At 55.5% G+C, this 11,748-nt stretch overlaps 7 protein-coding genes across 7 annotated transcripts; 4 read left to right on the forward strand and 3 right to left on the reverse strand.

The window, feature by feature from the left end:
- Window positions 1-401: 401 nt before the first annotated feature.
- Window positions 402-892, forward strand: AB675_8957 (uncharacterized protein; the record flags this gene model as incomplete). Its single annotated transcript, XM_018149449.1, has 2 exons — window positions 402-811; window positions 865-892. The coding sequence occupies 2 exons, from the start codon at window positions 402-404 to the stop codon at window positions 890-892; spliced, it is 438 nt and encodes a 145-aa protein (XP_017996151.1).
- Window positions 893-2,348: 1,456 nt separating this feature from the next.
- On the forward strand, window positions 2,349-4,308 carry AB675_8958 (putative Dol-P-Man:Man(7)GlcNAc(2)-PP-Dol alpha-1,6-mannosyltransferase; the record flags this gene model as incomplete). The annotated part of the gene is made up of 3 exons (XM_018149450.1): window positions 2,349-2,646; window positions 2,693-2,866; window positions 2,918-4,308. The coding sequence occupies 3 exons, from the start codon at window positions 2,349-2,351 to the stop codon at window positions 4,306-4,308; spliced, it is 1,863 nt and encodes a 620-aa protein (XP_017996163.1).
- Window positions 4,309-4,484: 176 nt separating this feature from the next.
- On the reverse strand, window positions 4,485-5,914 carry AB675_8959 (uncharacterized protein; the record flags this gene model as incomplete). The annotated part of the gene is made up of 2 exons (XM_018149451.1): window positions 4,485-5,583; window positions 5,631-5,914. 2 exons carry the CDS (start codon window positions 5,912-5,914, stop codon window positions 4,485-4,487), a joined length of 1,383 nt encoding a protein of 460 aa, XP_017996196.1.
- A 273-nt stretch (window positions 5,915-6,187) lies between these two features.
- Window positions 6,188-7,971, forward strand: AB675_8960 (uncharacterized protein; the record flags this gene model as incomplete). Its single annotated transcript, XM_018149453.1, has 2 exons — window positions 6,188-6,776; window positions 6,821-7,971. The coding sequence occupies 2 exons, from the start codon at window positions 6,188-6,190 to the stop codon at window positions 7,969-7,971; spliced, it is 1,740 nt and encodes a 579-aa protein (XP_017996186.1).
- Window positions 7,972-8,440: 469 nt separating this feature from the next.
- AB675_8961 (40S ribosomal protein S15) lies at window positions 8,441-9,071 on the reverse strand (the record flags this gene model as incomplete). Its single annotated transcript, XM_018149454.1, has 3 exons — window positions 8,441-8,735; window positions 8,919-8,995; window positions 9,054-9,071. The coding sequence occupies 3 exons, from the start codon at window positions 9,069-9,071 to the stop codon at window positions 8,441-8,443; spliced, it is 390 nt and encodes a 129-aa protein (XP_017996076.1).
- Window positions 9,072-9,672: 601 nt separating this feature from the next.
- Window positions 9,673-10,078, reverse strand: AB675_8962 (60S acidic ribosomal protein P2; the record flags this gene model as incomplete). Its single annotated transcript, XM_018149455.1, has 2 exons — window positions 9,673-9,861; window positions 9,920-10,078. 2 exons carry the CDS (start codon window positions 10,076-10,078, stop codon window positions 9,673-9,675), a joined length of 348 nt encoding a protein of 115 aa, XP_017996158.1.
- A 524-nt stretch (window positions 10,079-10,602) lies between these two features.
- AB675_8963 (uncharacterized protein) lies at window positions 10,603-11,562 on the forward strand (the record flags this gene model as incomplete). Its single annotated transcript, XM_018149456.1, has 1 exon — window positions 10,603-11,562. The coding sequence occupies one exon, from the start codon at window positions 10,603-10,605 to the stop codon at window positions 11,560-11,562; it is 960 nt and encodes a 319-aa protein (XP_017996177.1).
- Between the last annotated feature and the right edge of the window lie 186 nt (window positions 11,563-11,748).

The following is an 11,748-nucleotide window of genomic DNA, read 5'->3' on the forward strand; positions in this document are numbered from 1 at the left end:
GCCCTCCCTGGCCAGAAAGTCTGCAACGAGGTTTCCTTCAGACTGACGCTCAAGTGAGGCTCATTGAAATTCAACTGCTCAACCAGCGAACTCATATGAGACCTGCAGAGCCCTCCCTGACCTGCAAACGATTAGCAGCCTTTCGTCACAAGGACGCTCAGTACTTTGGCACCTCGGCTCAATCCTATAGCTGGGCGTGAATATCCCCGCAAACTCGCAAGACCATTCCGGTTCTGATACATAAGGTGAGACGCGAAGACTGAAGCGGTGCCTATTGCGACCGTAGACATTCAGATTGGCCCATAGCTGGGTCACATAACCTGTAGTATTTTTCCTGCTGTGCTCCTCTGACGCCAGATCGCTACTCTACTACTCCAGCAAAGCATTGGCCATTCGCCACAATGTCAGGCAAAGAACCAGGAGATTCAGCATCTGGTCTCCGACCAAATAAGCGCCACTTCACAGGCCATGACAGCAATGGCAAGAGCGTCTACATCGACTCGCCGCCACAGAAGTACTACGGACTAGAGGGATTCGGGTGGGTAGCGCGCTCCTTTGCCACGGACAGTATCCCGGCCGTGATGAAGGACAATGCCGATATCGCTAAGTACAAGAACGATCGTGGGAGTGCAAGCTTCAGAAAGCGCGACATTGTGATTCCTGGTGGTGGTGTTCACCTTGTGGTGATGGATCTCGCGCCAGGTGGAGAGTCAGCATTTCATCGGACGAAGAGTGTTGACTTCTCGATATGCGTGATGGGGGAGATTGAGCATACGCTGGATAGCGGGGAAAAGGTCAGACTACTGCCAGGGTGAGTTGTACGCAGGGGCTGTTCGACACGCAGACTGACTGACTTCTTTCTAGGATCATATTGTACAACGAGGCACGGTAAGTTTTGACAGGACACGCCGAAGGGCGCAGGCTGTGACTAAAAGAACTGGGCGTTTTCCTGGCAACGCCCTCCCTGGCGAGAAAGTCCACGAGGTATCAGGCTGTCACACTGACGCTCGAGTGAGGCTCATTCCAAGCCCCCACTTGATCAGTGTAACAGTGCCTGGACCTCAGTGCCCTCCATGGCCGAGAAATAAATGATGAGCAACATTTGTGGCTCGGTAATGGCAGGTGGTCGACTTGGAGGAAAACGCCCAGTAATTAGAATCACAGCTCGGGGCGCAGGAACAGCCGCTTATCGTATACGACGGCTCAAATTTATGTTCCAATTCTGCTGATACAAGACTGACTCATCTGGCAGATGCATAAATGGAGCAACGCGTCGAAGACCGAAGCAGCAAGAGCGGTAGCCGTGGTAATACCCGCCGAACCCTTCAAGATTCCTGGCACAGACAAGATGCTCGACCTGGAGTATCTCCCACATGTAAAGCTCTGAGCGATGCTTTTCCCGGTTGCCCGTATTTTTGGGCATGGATAGGTCTAAACGACTGGCTGGACGAGTTGAGCATGAGTCGATCTAGGTTAGGGCAAATCTTTCGCAATCAGGCGGGCCCCCTAGCGAAAGCAGCATTGGCCACACGTTGCCCTCTTGTATTCAAGTCGTCCTTAATGACTGTTGCATGCCATGACAGTCGGGACGCTTCCAGTCCAAAACCTTTACCAATAGCGTTCGATCGTCCCTTGCCGTGACTCATCTCCTGCACTGTACCAGATGTGGGCGGTCAATGAAGACATGCGGCACCTGCTCACTTTTTGTATTGCTGTCGTGTAATTTTCGATCCACGAAAGCCACCTTCTACTGGCCACCTTTAAGCAGCATGGTGTTAGTGATCCAACATGCCTTACAATTGGTGGTGCTTCATGTGGTCGACCATGGTCGTCTAGTGTTAGTCCCATCGCAAGGAGAGCTCGGTTCGATTCCGAGTGCTGCAGCAGGAAGATTGCTTTTTTGCAATTCTGAATTGGTCCAGCTCCTATCAATTCACAGAGACTACAATCATACACAACGAGTACGATAAACTGAATACCATATTTCCCTCAGCAGGTAGCCCTACACCTTGTCCCGAACGAGTGAGCGATGCCGGACCTCATCTGTCTCTCTTGTCGCTTGGGCTATCCTGATCTCTGTTTCGTGTCATACATGCGCCGCCGGCTTTGCTCGAAATACTTCAATTGTGCCAAGACTCGTTGCCCTCTTTCCAAGGCAACCGTGAACATTTAGGGTGGATCCGTACAGGTATCTCGCGTCTCAAGGTTCCTGTTCAATGTCTTTTCCTACCTTTGGTACCGTCTGCATGCTGACCGCCCAACAGTCTATGGCCTACACGTCGCTTTCGTCTCTCCCACTGTCGCTCATGGGCCTCACTCGGTAACGCTCTGTTGATGTATTGCTAGCGATGCGAATCGAAGCATGGCACGCTGGTGTGATCCTCATCCCTACACTCGTCCTGCTCCATCTGGTGGTCGCGCCCTACAACAAGGTCGAGGAGTCATTCAACATACAGGCCGCACATGACTTCTTAACGTACGGCATCTCACTGGATCGCCCTGTTGCGCGCATAAAGGCGTTCTACGATCATGTCAAGTTTCCCGGCGCCGTGCCGCGTACCTTCATTGGTGCACTTGTGTTGGCTGGGCTTTCGAATCCATTCGTGGCTCTGCTGAGTCTTGATCTACCGCAACAGCAGACCTTAGGTAGGCTCTCCGGTCATTGTACAGGACTATGACTAAGACTTGGCAGTCCGAGCAGTGTTAGGTCTGCTTACAGCGGCCTCAGTCGTCTTTTACGCATTCGGCGTTCGCAAGGCCTATGGCAAGGTCACGGCATCGTGGTTCGTTGCTTTCCAGGCAAGCCAGTTCCACGTCACCTTCTATGCATCTCGCACTTTGCCCAATACTTTTGCTTTCGTTCTAAGTAAGTCAGACATATGCGTCTAGACCAGTCACAGCTAACACGATCTACCAGCCACATTCGCCCTGCGATTCACCCTCCCTGAGCCAGCCAGCCGCATGTCTCCCACTAAGCGGCTCAGACTCGCAATCTACATCATGACCATAACGACCATCATCTTCCGCTCCGAGATCGCACTACTTCTAGCTGGACATGGCCTTCTCGCACTGCTCCCATCAACTTCCCTGGCCCGCGCAATCTCGACAGTCCGCTCAGTCCTCCTTCCCGCGGTGCTAACGGCCACAGTTGCTGGTCTGCTGCTCACCGTCTCAATCGACACGTTCATGTGGCAGACTTCCAGATTCGTTTGGCCCGAAGCCGCCGCTTTCCTCTCCAATGTCTTCCCACCACCCGGCTCGCAGGGTGCCTCCGCATGGGGCACCTCGCCGTGGCACTGGTATCTGACGTCCGCCATCCCTCGACTGACGCCAACACCAGCATTGCTACTCCTTCCGATCTCTGCCGTTCTCGTCCCAACCCTCCGCCAGACACTTCTGCCACTGCTGCTCCCGGTGGGAGTTTATGTCACCTTGTACTCGATTCTCCCACACAAGGAAACACGCTTCCTCTTCCCCATCGTCCCCACACTCAACACTGTCCTCGCTCTAGTCGCGACTCACAGCACGAACCGTATCAGCCGGTCCAGACTTCAACAACTAGTCACTCTCAGCCTTATCGTCTCAACAACCATCACTTTCCTGGTATCCCACCTAATCCTCCTCCCGCTCTCCGCCCTCACCTACCCCGGTGGCGCCTCGCTTTCTCTCGTGCACGCCAATGCCGCACAGACGCCCCACGTCATGAGACAGAGCGACGTCCACGTGCATCTGACCAACCTGGCGCTGCAGACGGGCGTAACTAGGTTCCTGGAGCACCGAGCTCCGACACCACATCACAGGGACCACTCAGAGCCGCGCAAGGGTATGATGAGCGCCTCGACACCGAGATTCCGATACGACAAGTCGACGAACGCCACCGGCCTTTACCTCAAAGCAGGCTTCTGGGCGCGCTTCGACTATATTGTCGTGGAGGAAGCGGTGGCTGCCGACGTGGTTCAGATCTTTCAGACGGTCACTGACAATATGGATGACTTGTCTTGGTCTACGGTAGCACGCGTCCCGGGCCTGGGGCGTCCTGTCTTGACCAACATCGTGGAAGCCCGCCGCAATGCGCCCAACAAGTCTCGCAGGGATAGTCTACAAGATTTGTTCAGCCGGATGTACGGGAGGGGATCTCTGCTTGCGAGGCTGTTCACGGAAGTTCATGGCGCGGCCAGACAGGTATTGGCCGAGGATGCATGGGTTCCTTCCAGCGGTGGGAGGAGCCTGACGAGAGGATGGTGGGTTGAGTGGGCTGGTACTGAGGAAGGGGCCTTAGTTGTTATGCAGCAGCGAAGGAGAAGGTAGCCTGAGCTCAGTGGAAGCCAGACTGGAGTGTGGCTTGGTAAAATCGCTTTTTGGGGTATCTCGTAGAAGAATGCTATGCAGAAATTACGCCTGCAGCAGCCACGATAGGGTCTGCCTCACACCATCCATGATACACGGCTCTACGCTCATCTCAGAGCCAAAGATGTCCATTCAACTTATCCCTCCTTAGTCTGCAAAGCCTTCACCCGCCCCTCAACTCCCTGCACCATGGTCCCCAACACACCCACATTCTCCCGCATCTCCCCCTTCAACTCCTCAATCTTGGCCTCCACCCCCTCCACGGCCGTTCGCCACTTCGCTATCTCCTGGCGTGCCTCCGCCTGTCGCGCAACAACATCGTCCAGCTCGCCCCTCGCTTCCGCCGCACCGGCGTGGATGACGCTTAGGCTGCGGAGGCGGTCGAGGACGAGTGGTAACAGGGGTTGGAGGGAGGTTATGGAGGGCAAGAGTTGGTAGAGGGCGGTTATTTTGGAGGATTGCTCGGAGAGAAAGAGTTGTGCGTGGATTTGTGCTTCTTTCGCATCGAGCTGTTGTGTCGCGGGCGCAGCATCGGATTTTGATGCTTGGTCAGAGGTGTGCCGTGCAGAGGAGGAGTGTGTGTGGCGTGCAGCGGCGTTGTAGCGGAGGCGGGCGTCGTGGAGGTCTGAGAGGGAGGCGAGGGCGGCTTTGCGCGAGGCGGTGAGTTTGTCTGCTTCAGAGGTGAGGTGCTGGATGCGGGAGTGGAGGTCGTCGAGGTTGGGCGTTGTGGGTGTTAAGGTGGGTGGGTTGATGCCGGTGCGGGATGGTGGGAGGAGAGTGGATGTTAGGGTGTCGAGTTGGGTGGTGAGGTGGTCGAGGGCAGGGAGGATGGAGGGTGGAGAGGTGGAGATTGAGGGGAGGCCGAGGGCTGTTTCGAGGGCGGTGAGGCGGTCTGCTATGGCTGCTTGGGTCGCTGACGGATCTGGTTGTGGTTGTGACTGCGGTTTTGTGGAAGATGAGTCGCCGTTGGTTGTGGCTGATGTGGGATTCGAGAGAGATTTGAGAAGAGCCTCTTCTCTTGACGAGCCTCTAGTCGCACTGTGAGCTGACGTGTCCAAGCCGTTAATCAGCGACTGCAGCTCGTCCACAGCGGTGTCGTCGCTGTGCGCCGCTTCCTCTGGCTTTGAGACCTTGATCCCAGGAACTGGCTCAGCCTGCTTGTCCTGTAGCGCAATTCGAACCTCCTCAGCCTCCCTCTTCAACCGTGTGATCTTCTCGGCCAATGTCTCGTCATCGCTCTCGCTTCCGCTTTCTACACTCTGCCTTTCCGCCGCCGTCTAGACCTTGTCCGGTAACTTCTTCGCTCGCCTGCCGCGATTGTGTCTGAGAAGTTGACGTCTTTTGCGTGAACCAGTGTTGGCTCGAAGCGCCGTCTTGCACTATTCTGGTCTATCCGCTCGCGGACTACCCGCTCGTCGCTGTGATCTTCGTCTGACGGGGTCGGCGAGTCTGTGCGGAGAGTGTCTGTCTGTATAGTGGACGCATCGTCTGTCAAAGCCGGAGTCTCGTAGATCTCTTGTGACGCGTCGAGGTCCGGCAGGCCGGAGTATTTCTTCGCTAGAGACATGCCTGCGGGCTGTAGAAACGCTGCTTATGCGTACTGTGCTGTGAATGCAGGTAGACTGTGGAAAGCACCTCTGGGAGTCTGTACCTGAATGCGCTGAGTCAATGTTACCTCAGATATCACGCTAATGACTCGTGGACATAAACAAGGCAATCAACAAGGCAGCGAGTGCTTGTCACAATGCAGAGACCTCTGCTACGTACATAGATACCTGGGTAGGCTCGCACAGCTCAATCCACCCAGACTGGTACAAAGAAGTATGCTGGCTCACTAAAGATGTCGATGGGTGACACCACAAATGGATCCTGGTGGCTGTTAGCAGGATGGGGCCCTATTCTCTCATTGAATGCATGGCTCCAAGAACGACCAAATCGACTGTGGTGGGTGCTAGTGCCTGCTGCAGTGTTTGTGAGCAGCTACGCGCTGGAAGCAACTCTGCATGATGTGAACAGATTGCCAGCCGCACCACACCCGGACCCAGCTCCAACGGCTCAGGAACTGGACGAGGACGCCGAGAAACACATTCCTGTGCACGCACTCAAAGTCCTAGCAGAGAGTCACAGCTTCGAATTGCGAAAGGCTGCATTCAACACAGTCCTGAATCAATCTCTCCAAGACGGCACCCGACGACTCCTCCTTCAAGATCTAGCCGGCAAAGACCCCGAACGTCGCGAAGACGCCGTTCGAGCTTTCGAGTATCTACTCGCCGGTCCTGAACCAACCAACGAGCCAACCCACGAGATCCGCCACCGTCATCGCGCGCAACTTCACCACTTCGACACCTACGAAGCAATAGTCTCCGCCCTCGTCAACCTCCTACCACAGCACCGTTTTCAACCCACCCCAGCGCAATTCTCAGACCCAAGTCTCCCCTCACCAGTCCGCCGCTGCACCGACCACGCCTTGAAGCAACCCTGATCCGCCTCCTTGTCCACCTCCTCCGCGCCCACAACCATTCACCCGTCCCTCTCCCCGAAGGCGGCATCTCAACCGTCCTCGCAGCAGGCCTAGTCCGTCGCTGGCTAATCCCCTACCCATTCCCATGCGCGCTCCCACACTTCAAACACATAAATGGCAACCTGCACCGCTCTGACGTCGCTGAGCTTCTAACAAACCACCACCACGAATACGTGCGCGACGACCCATTGATGTCCGCGCTCTTCACCCTGCTATCCCAGAACCCAGAATCGCGTCTGCAGCTCCAACAAGCGGGTCTCGCAAAGCGTAAATCGAGGCTCAAGGAGGACCTCCCAGCACAGACGGACTCTACAGCAGAAGGCGAAGACGCAAGAGAAGAAGAAGCAGACCCAGTCCCAGACGAATACCGCCCTGCCTCACCACATATACATCCAGCACCAGATCCCGCCCTCGTCGTCGACGAAATGGCAGCAAGACGCGTCCCACCGCCTATCTCGCCCACCACGCGTGCGTTGTCTGCGTGGAGGAGCTTTAACCCGCCTGCTGCGCTTGTTCCGCCCGCTCAGGAGCGCGTGGGAACGGATCTGACGCGTCCGGGTGATGCAGAGGGAGAGGTGAGGGAGTTGGAGGCGGAGAATCGGCGGAGGAATCGCGAGGCGGTTGTTTATACGGAGGAGGAGGATATGGTCGCGGGCGGTGGAAGCGGAGGTGGAGAGGTAGTCGGAGACGGAGCTCGAAACGAGGATGGGAACGAAAACGGAAATGAAAGCAGTGGCAGTGAGAGCGGAAGCGGAAGCGGCAGCGAAGAAGCGGCCTCTCGCGTTTCGTTTTCGCCTATTGATTCCAATTCTGCTTCTCCGCCTGGTGGTGCTGCTGTTCCTGCTCCTGTTGCAAGTGCTGCATCTCCTGTTCTGGCTGGAGGCATTGGAAGAGCGGAATTCGAGCGCCGGCTCGCTGCGCTGCAGAGCAGCAGCAGCAGCAGTAGAAGCAGCAATGGCGAGTCGGGCCGTGCTGGGATCAGGAGAACGAGCAGCACGATCCTGCGGGCTGTGAGGGAGATGGAGGAGCGAGACCGTGCTGTGAGTAGTGGCAGTGGGAGTAGTGGTGGAGGTGGAGGAGGAGGAAGGGAAGCGGAGGCGTAGCAGGAGGCCTTTTAGGGCACGGGGAGGACTCTATGGGTGGGATTTGTATATTTAATGGATGTATGATTATGACAAGCGAGGCGTTCTGGGCTGGGCCGGGTACTACAATACAGCACATAGCTGGGAGAGGGAAAGCATGGGTTGGTCAATTGATTCGATTGCGTTGCTTTGACATTCTCGTGAGTTCGATGAAGCCTTTCGACTTGCTGGAGGGTGCCCTGAGCACACAGCAGTCGCTGTGTTCCATCTCAGCTCTGCCCTGACTGTGTATCTGACGCGACAGAATGCTCCTGGAAGAATTGATGCAGATTGCTGGCTATGGCCTTGTTGGGCAAGACGTCTCATCTTCGCCATTGACACCATGATCTGCTCAATGTTGAATCCTTGGGCAAACGCTGCTCAACCCCATCACTGGTTCTCGTCCCTCTCAATCGCTCCACCATCTACACACCCACACATCTACAGCACACTACTTCAACGGAATGAACCGCGACGAGTGCGTCGCACCAATACCCGGCCGACCATGCTTAACCGGCTTGTACGAGATCGAAAACTCTCCCAAATAGTGACCCACCATCTCCGGCTTGACCTCGACCTGGTTGAATTCCTTTCCGCTGTAGACACCAATGACCGAGCCGATCATCTCGGGGACAATGATCATGTCGCGCAGGTGGGTTTTGACCAAGTCGGGCTTCTCGTTGGGCTTGGCTTCCTGTTTGGCCTTGCGGAGTTTCTTGATCAGGCCCATGGGGCGGCGCTTGAGCCTCGGTTGAAGCGGCGGCGGGCACGGGCGTGGAGGATTGTTAGAAGGTCGTTGGAGGGGATGTCGAGGAGTCTGTTTGGGGTAAGATGTTAGTGGAGGGCTTCGATATAATGGAGGATGTGTTGTTGCGGGCTGCAAGCCGTGGGTGCTCGATTGTCACGAGACTGGTGTCGGGAGAACGTACTGATCGAGGTCGATGCCACGGTATGAGAACTTGCGGAAGGTTCTTCTCTTCTTGATCTCGGCCGCCTGCTCGGCATCCTGTTATGAGTGTTAGTCGTCACTTCATCAGTCGTCGTCGGGCAGGTTCTTCACGTACGTAGTCAGCGTCAGCCATGATTGCGGTGTTGAGTGCTTCGGAGCCTTTCGATTTACCGGTCGAAAGGCGAGAAGAACGATGGTTGTCGTAGAGAGGTGTGCTTGCGGGTTGTGTGATGCGTTGAAGTCGAGCGCAGGAATCGAATGAGTCCGCAGGCTTGGCGCTCGAGTGTGCGCCCCACCTAGTTCTTGGCATCAATGGCTGGTCGCTTGAAGTCTTCAATCTACACGTTCAATTTCGAGGTCTACAACGTTTCTATACAAGCGAACAAGCATGGTCCAGACAAACTGAGCGGTGAAATGAATGTGTACTCGTAATTTCCAGTCAGGACAAATCAATGCCGGATCATATGTTGCGAGAGAATGACGGTCGTGCACGGACATTTGATTTTCGCATTGTATTGGCGTAAATCTATCTGCATTCTTGCTCGTTGTCGTCACGCCAGGCTAGATACTGTTGACCTGCACGTAGGCGTTGATAGGCACTGACTGCGAGTTGAACTGGCCCGCTCAGGCTTTTCGCATTGCCGTGGAACTTTAAGCCGCGCATCAACGTGAACGTGATGCATGTCGACTTTGCGGAACTTGATCGTGTTCTAAGGAGCCGTGGCTTGATGCACTTAGTCGAAAAGACCGAACCCCATGTCCTCGTCTGACTCCTCCTTCTCTTCTTCCTTCGCAGGAGCAGCCTCCTCGGCCGCCGCAGCACCACCACCCGAAGCAGCAGCAGCACCGCCAGCAGCGGGAGCACCACCACCGCCGCCACCTGATGGGACAGACGCCAGCTTCTGGCTACCAGATGCGATCAGCTGTATATTGTTAGCGTATCTTCTTGGTTCACGGTTGCTGCTGATCGTCTGATCGTACCTCGTTGATATCCTTGCCCTCGAGCTCTTCAAGCAGCTTGGACAGACGGTCGTCGTCAGCGTCGACACCGACGGAGGAGAGGACGCCCTTGACATCATCGGCAGATGGGCTCGTGTTGCCAGCAAGGCCGAGGAGGAGATAAGCTGCGAGGTGCTTCATTTTGTCGTTGGTCTATCGCTAATTAGCCTTGTGCAGGTTGCAGCAGTCGCGGGAGGATTACTGAGAGAAGGAGGTATGTCGAACGAGAGAGACAATCGATTTAACCGCAATGAGGCGGAGACTGGCACTTCAGGTTCTTGCGAAAGTAGTTGATCGCGGTGAGTCAATCTTCGAGACGATGAGTCCAAGCCGAAGTGCGCACCTGCCAAGATTTCAGCTTGGCGGCAGGTCACTCGGGGATAAGGACCTTAATGCCTGAGGCATGAGAGTTGCCGCCGCAGTGACTTCTGACGATTCCAGTCACGACCATCCTTTGTTTGCTGCTTCATTTCTTTCCGTTCACTCGCCCGTCTTTCAATTGACGATCTAATTAGGCAGCAGTATATTCTATGAGTCTTTTCATTTCCACCAGGTGACTCTGTCGCCCTGTCTCGCCCCATATGAGGATCTATCATCCCCCAATTCAGCAGCGGTAGCACGCCAACTATCCTTGCCAACCTCTGTGACTCACGGACCTCGCAAAGATGAGCTTTCTCGGTAGTATGCTCGACTCGATCGGGTCAGGCAAGGCACCTCCGCCCAGGCCGCAGCATGCTAAGCCGACCGGTGCTGGCGTCCCTCGCACAGCGTCCCCTGCTCCGAAGCCACAGCATTCAACGACTGGCGTATCTCAGGCAAGCACTCTCAAGCGGAAAGCCGAAGACACCGCATCGGTCTCTACCAACAAGGCCAACAAGCCAATCACAGCTCCGCCTGGTACGATTCCTGCTAAGAAGCCGACACTGCCAGCGAAGCCGGTCCCATCAGTGGCCAGCAAACTCGCTAGCACAACTCAGCCAGCAACGCAGGTCCGAGATAGCAATCACAAGACCACTACAATTGCTCCTGCCTCTCCAGCAAAGCCGGCGCCAGCCAAGGGATCTTTTGCTGATCTGATGGCAAGAGCCCAGGCGCAGAACGCTCCTCAGACTTTCGGCATAATCAAACACACCAAGGCTACGCCGAAGGAGAAGTTGTCTCGAAGAGAGCAAGAGCGTCGCAACGCCAAGGCTAGTACGCGGACTGAGAAGTCAGGCAGCGGAGCAATTGGTAAGCCTGAGAAGAGCCGCAGTGCTAGTCCTACGAAGGATGCGGTGCAATCAGGCCGAATCACAAAGCCCGGCCCTCCGAAGTCGACCTACAAAGGCACACTGGGCTTGTCTACGGGCCGCAGCAAACCCCGCCAGGCAAACAAATCTCGGTTCGACGACTACCTGGGCACAGACGAGGAAGATAACAGTGAGATTGAAGACCAGGGCGAGGATGGCTACGAGAGCTCAGACATGGAAGGCGGCTTCGACGACCTTGAGATGGAGGAGGCGCAGGCCATCAGAGTTGCAAAGCAAGAAGACGCTCGGGAATTGGCAGAGGAGAATCGCCTGAAGGCTGAGAAAGAAGAGCGTCGACGTCGATTGGCTGCTCTTGCGAAGAAGGGGCGGAAGTAGTGCGTGCAACCTAGAGTATGATTCCAGTGATTTAGCAACGGCGTTGAAGGATATTCGGAAATCTGGGCAAGTCCATAGCGGTGCATTGGGTTGTTGGTACTGGGAGTGCATAAGACACAGGGAAGCATCGAGGAGTGCTCCAAGCAGACTTGCTGTTGCTACCTTATATTCGTAGCTCAATAGCTT

Source organism: Cyphellophora attinorum, assembly GCF_001299255.1.
Source record: "Cyphellophora attinorum strain CBS 131958 chromosome Unknown Contig33, whole genome shotgun sequence".
Taxonomy (NCBI): Eukaryota; Fungi; Ascomycota; class Eurotiomycetes; order Chaetothyriales; family Cyphellophoraceae; genus Cyphellophora; species Cyphellophora attinorum.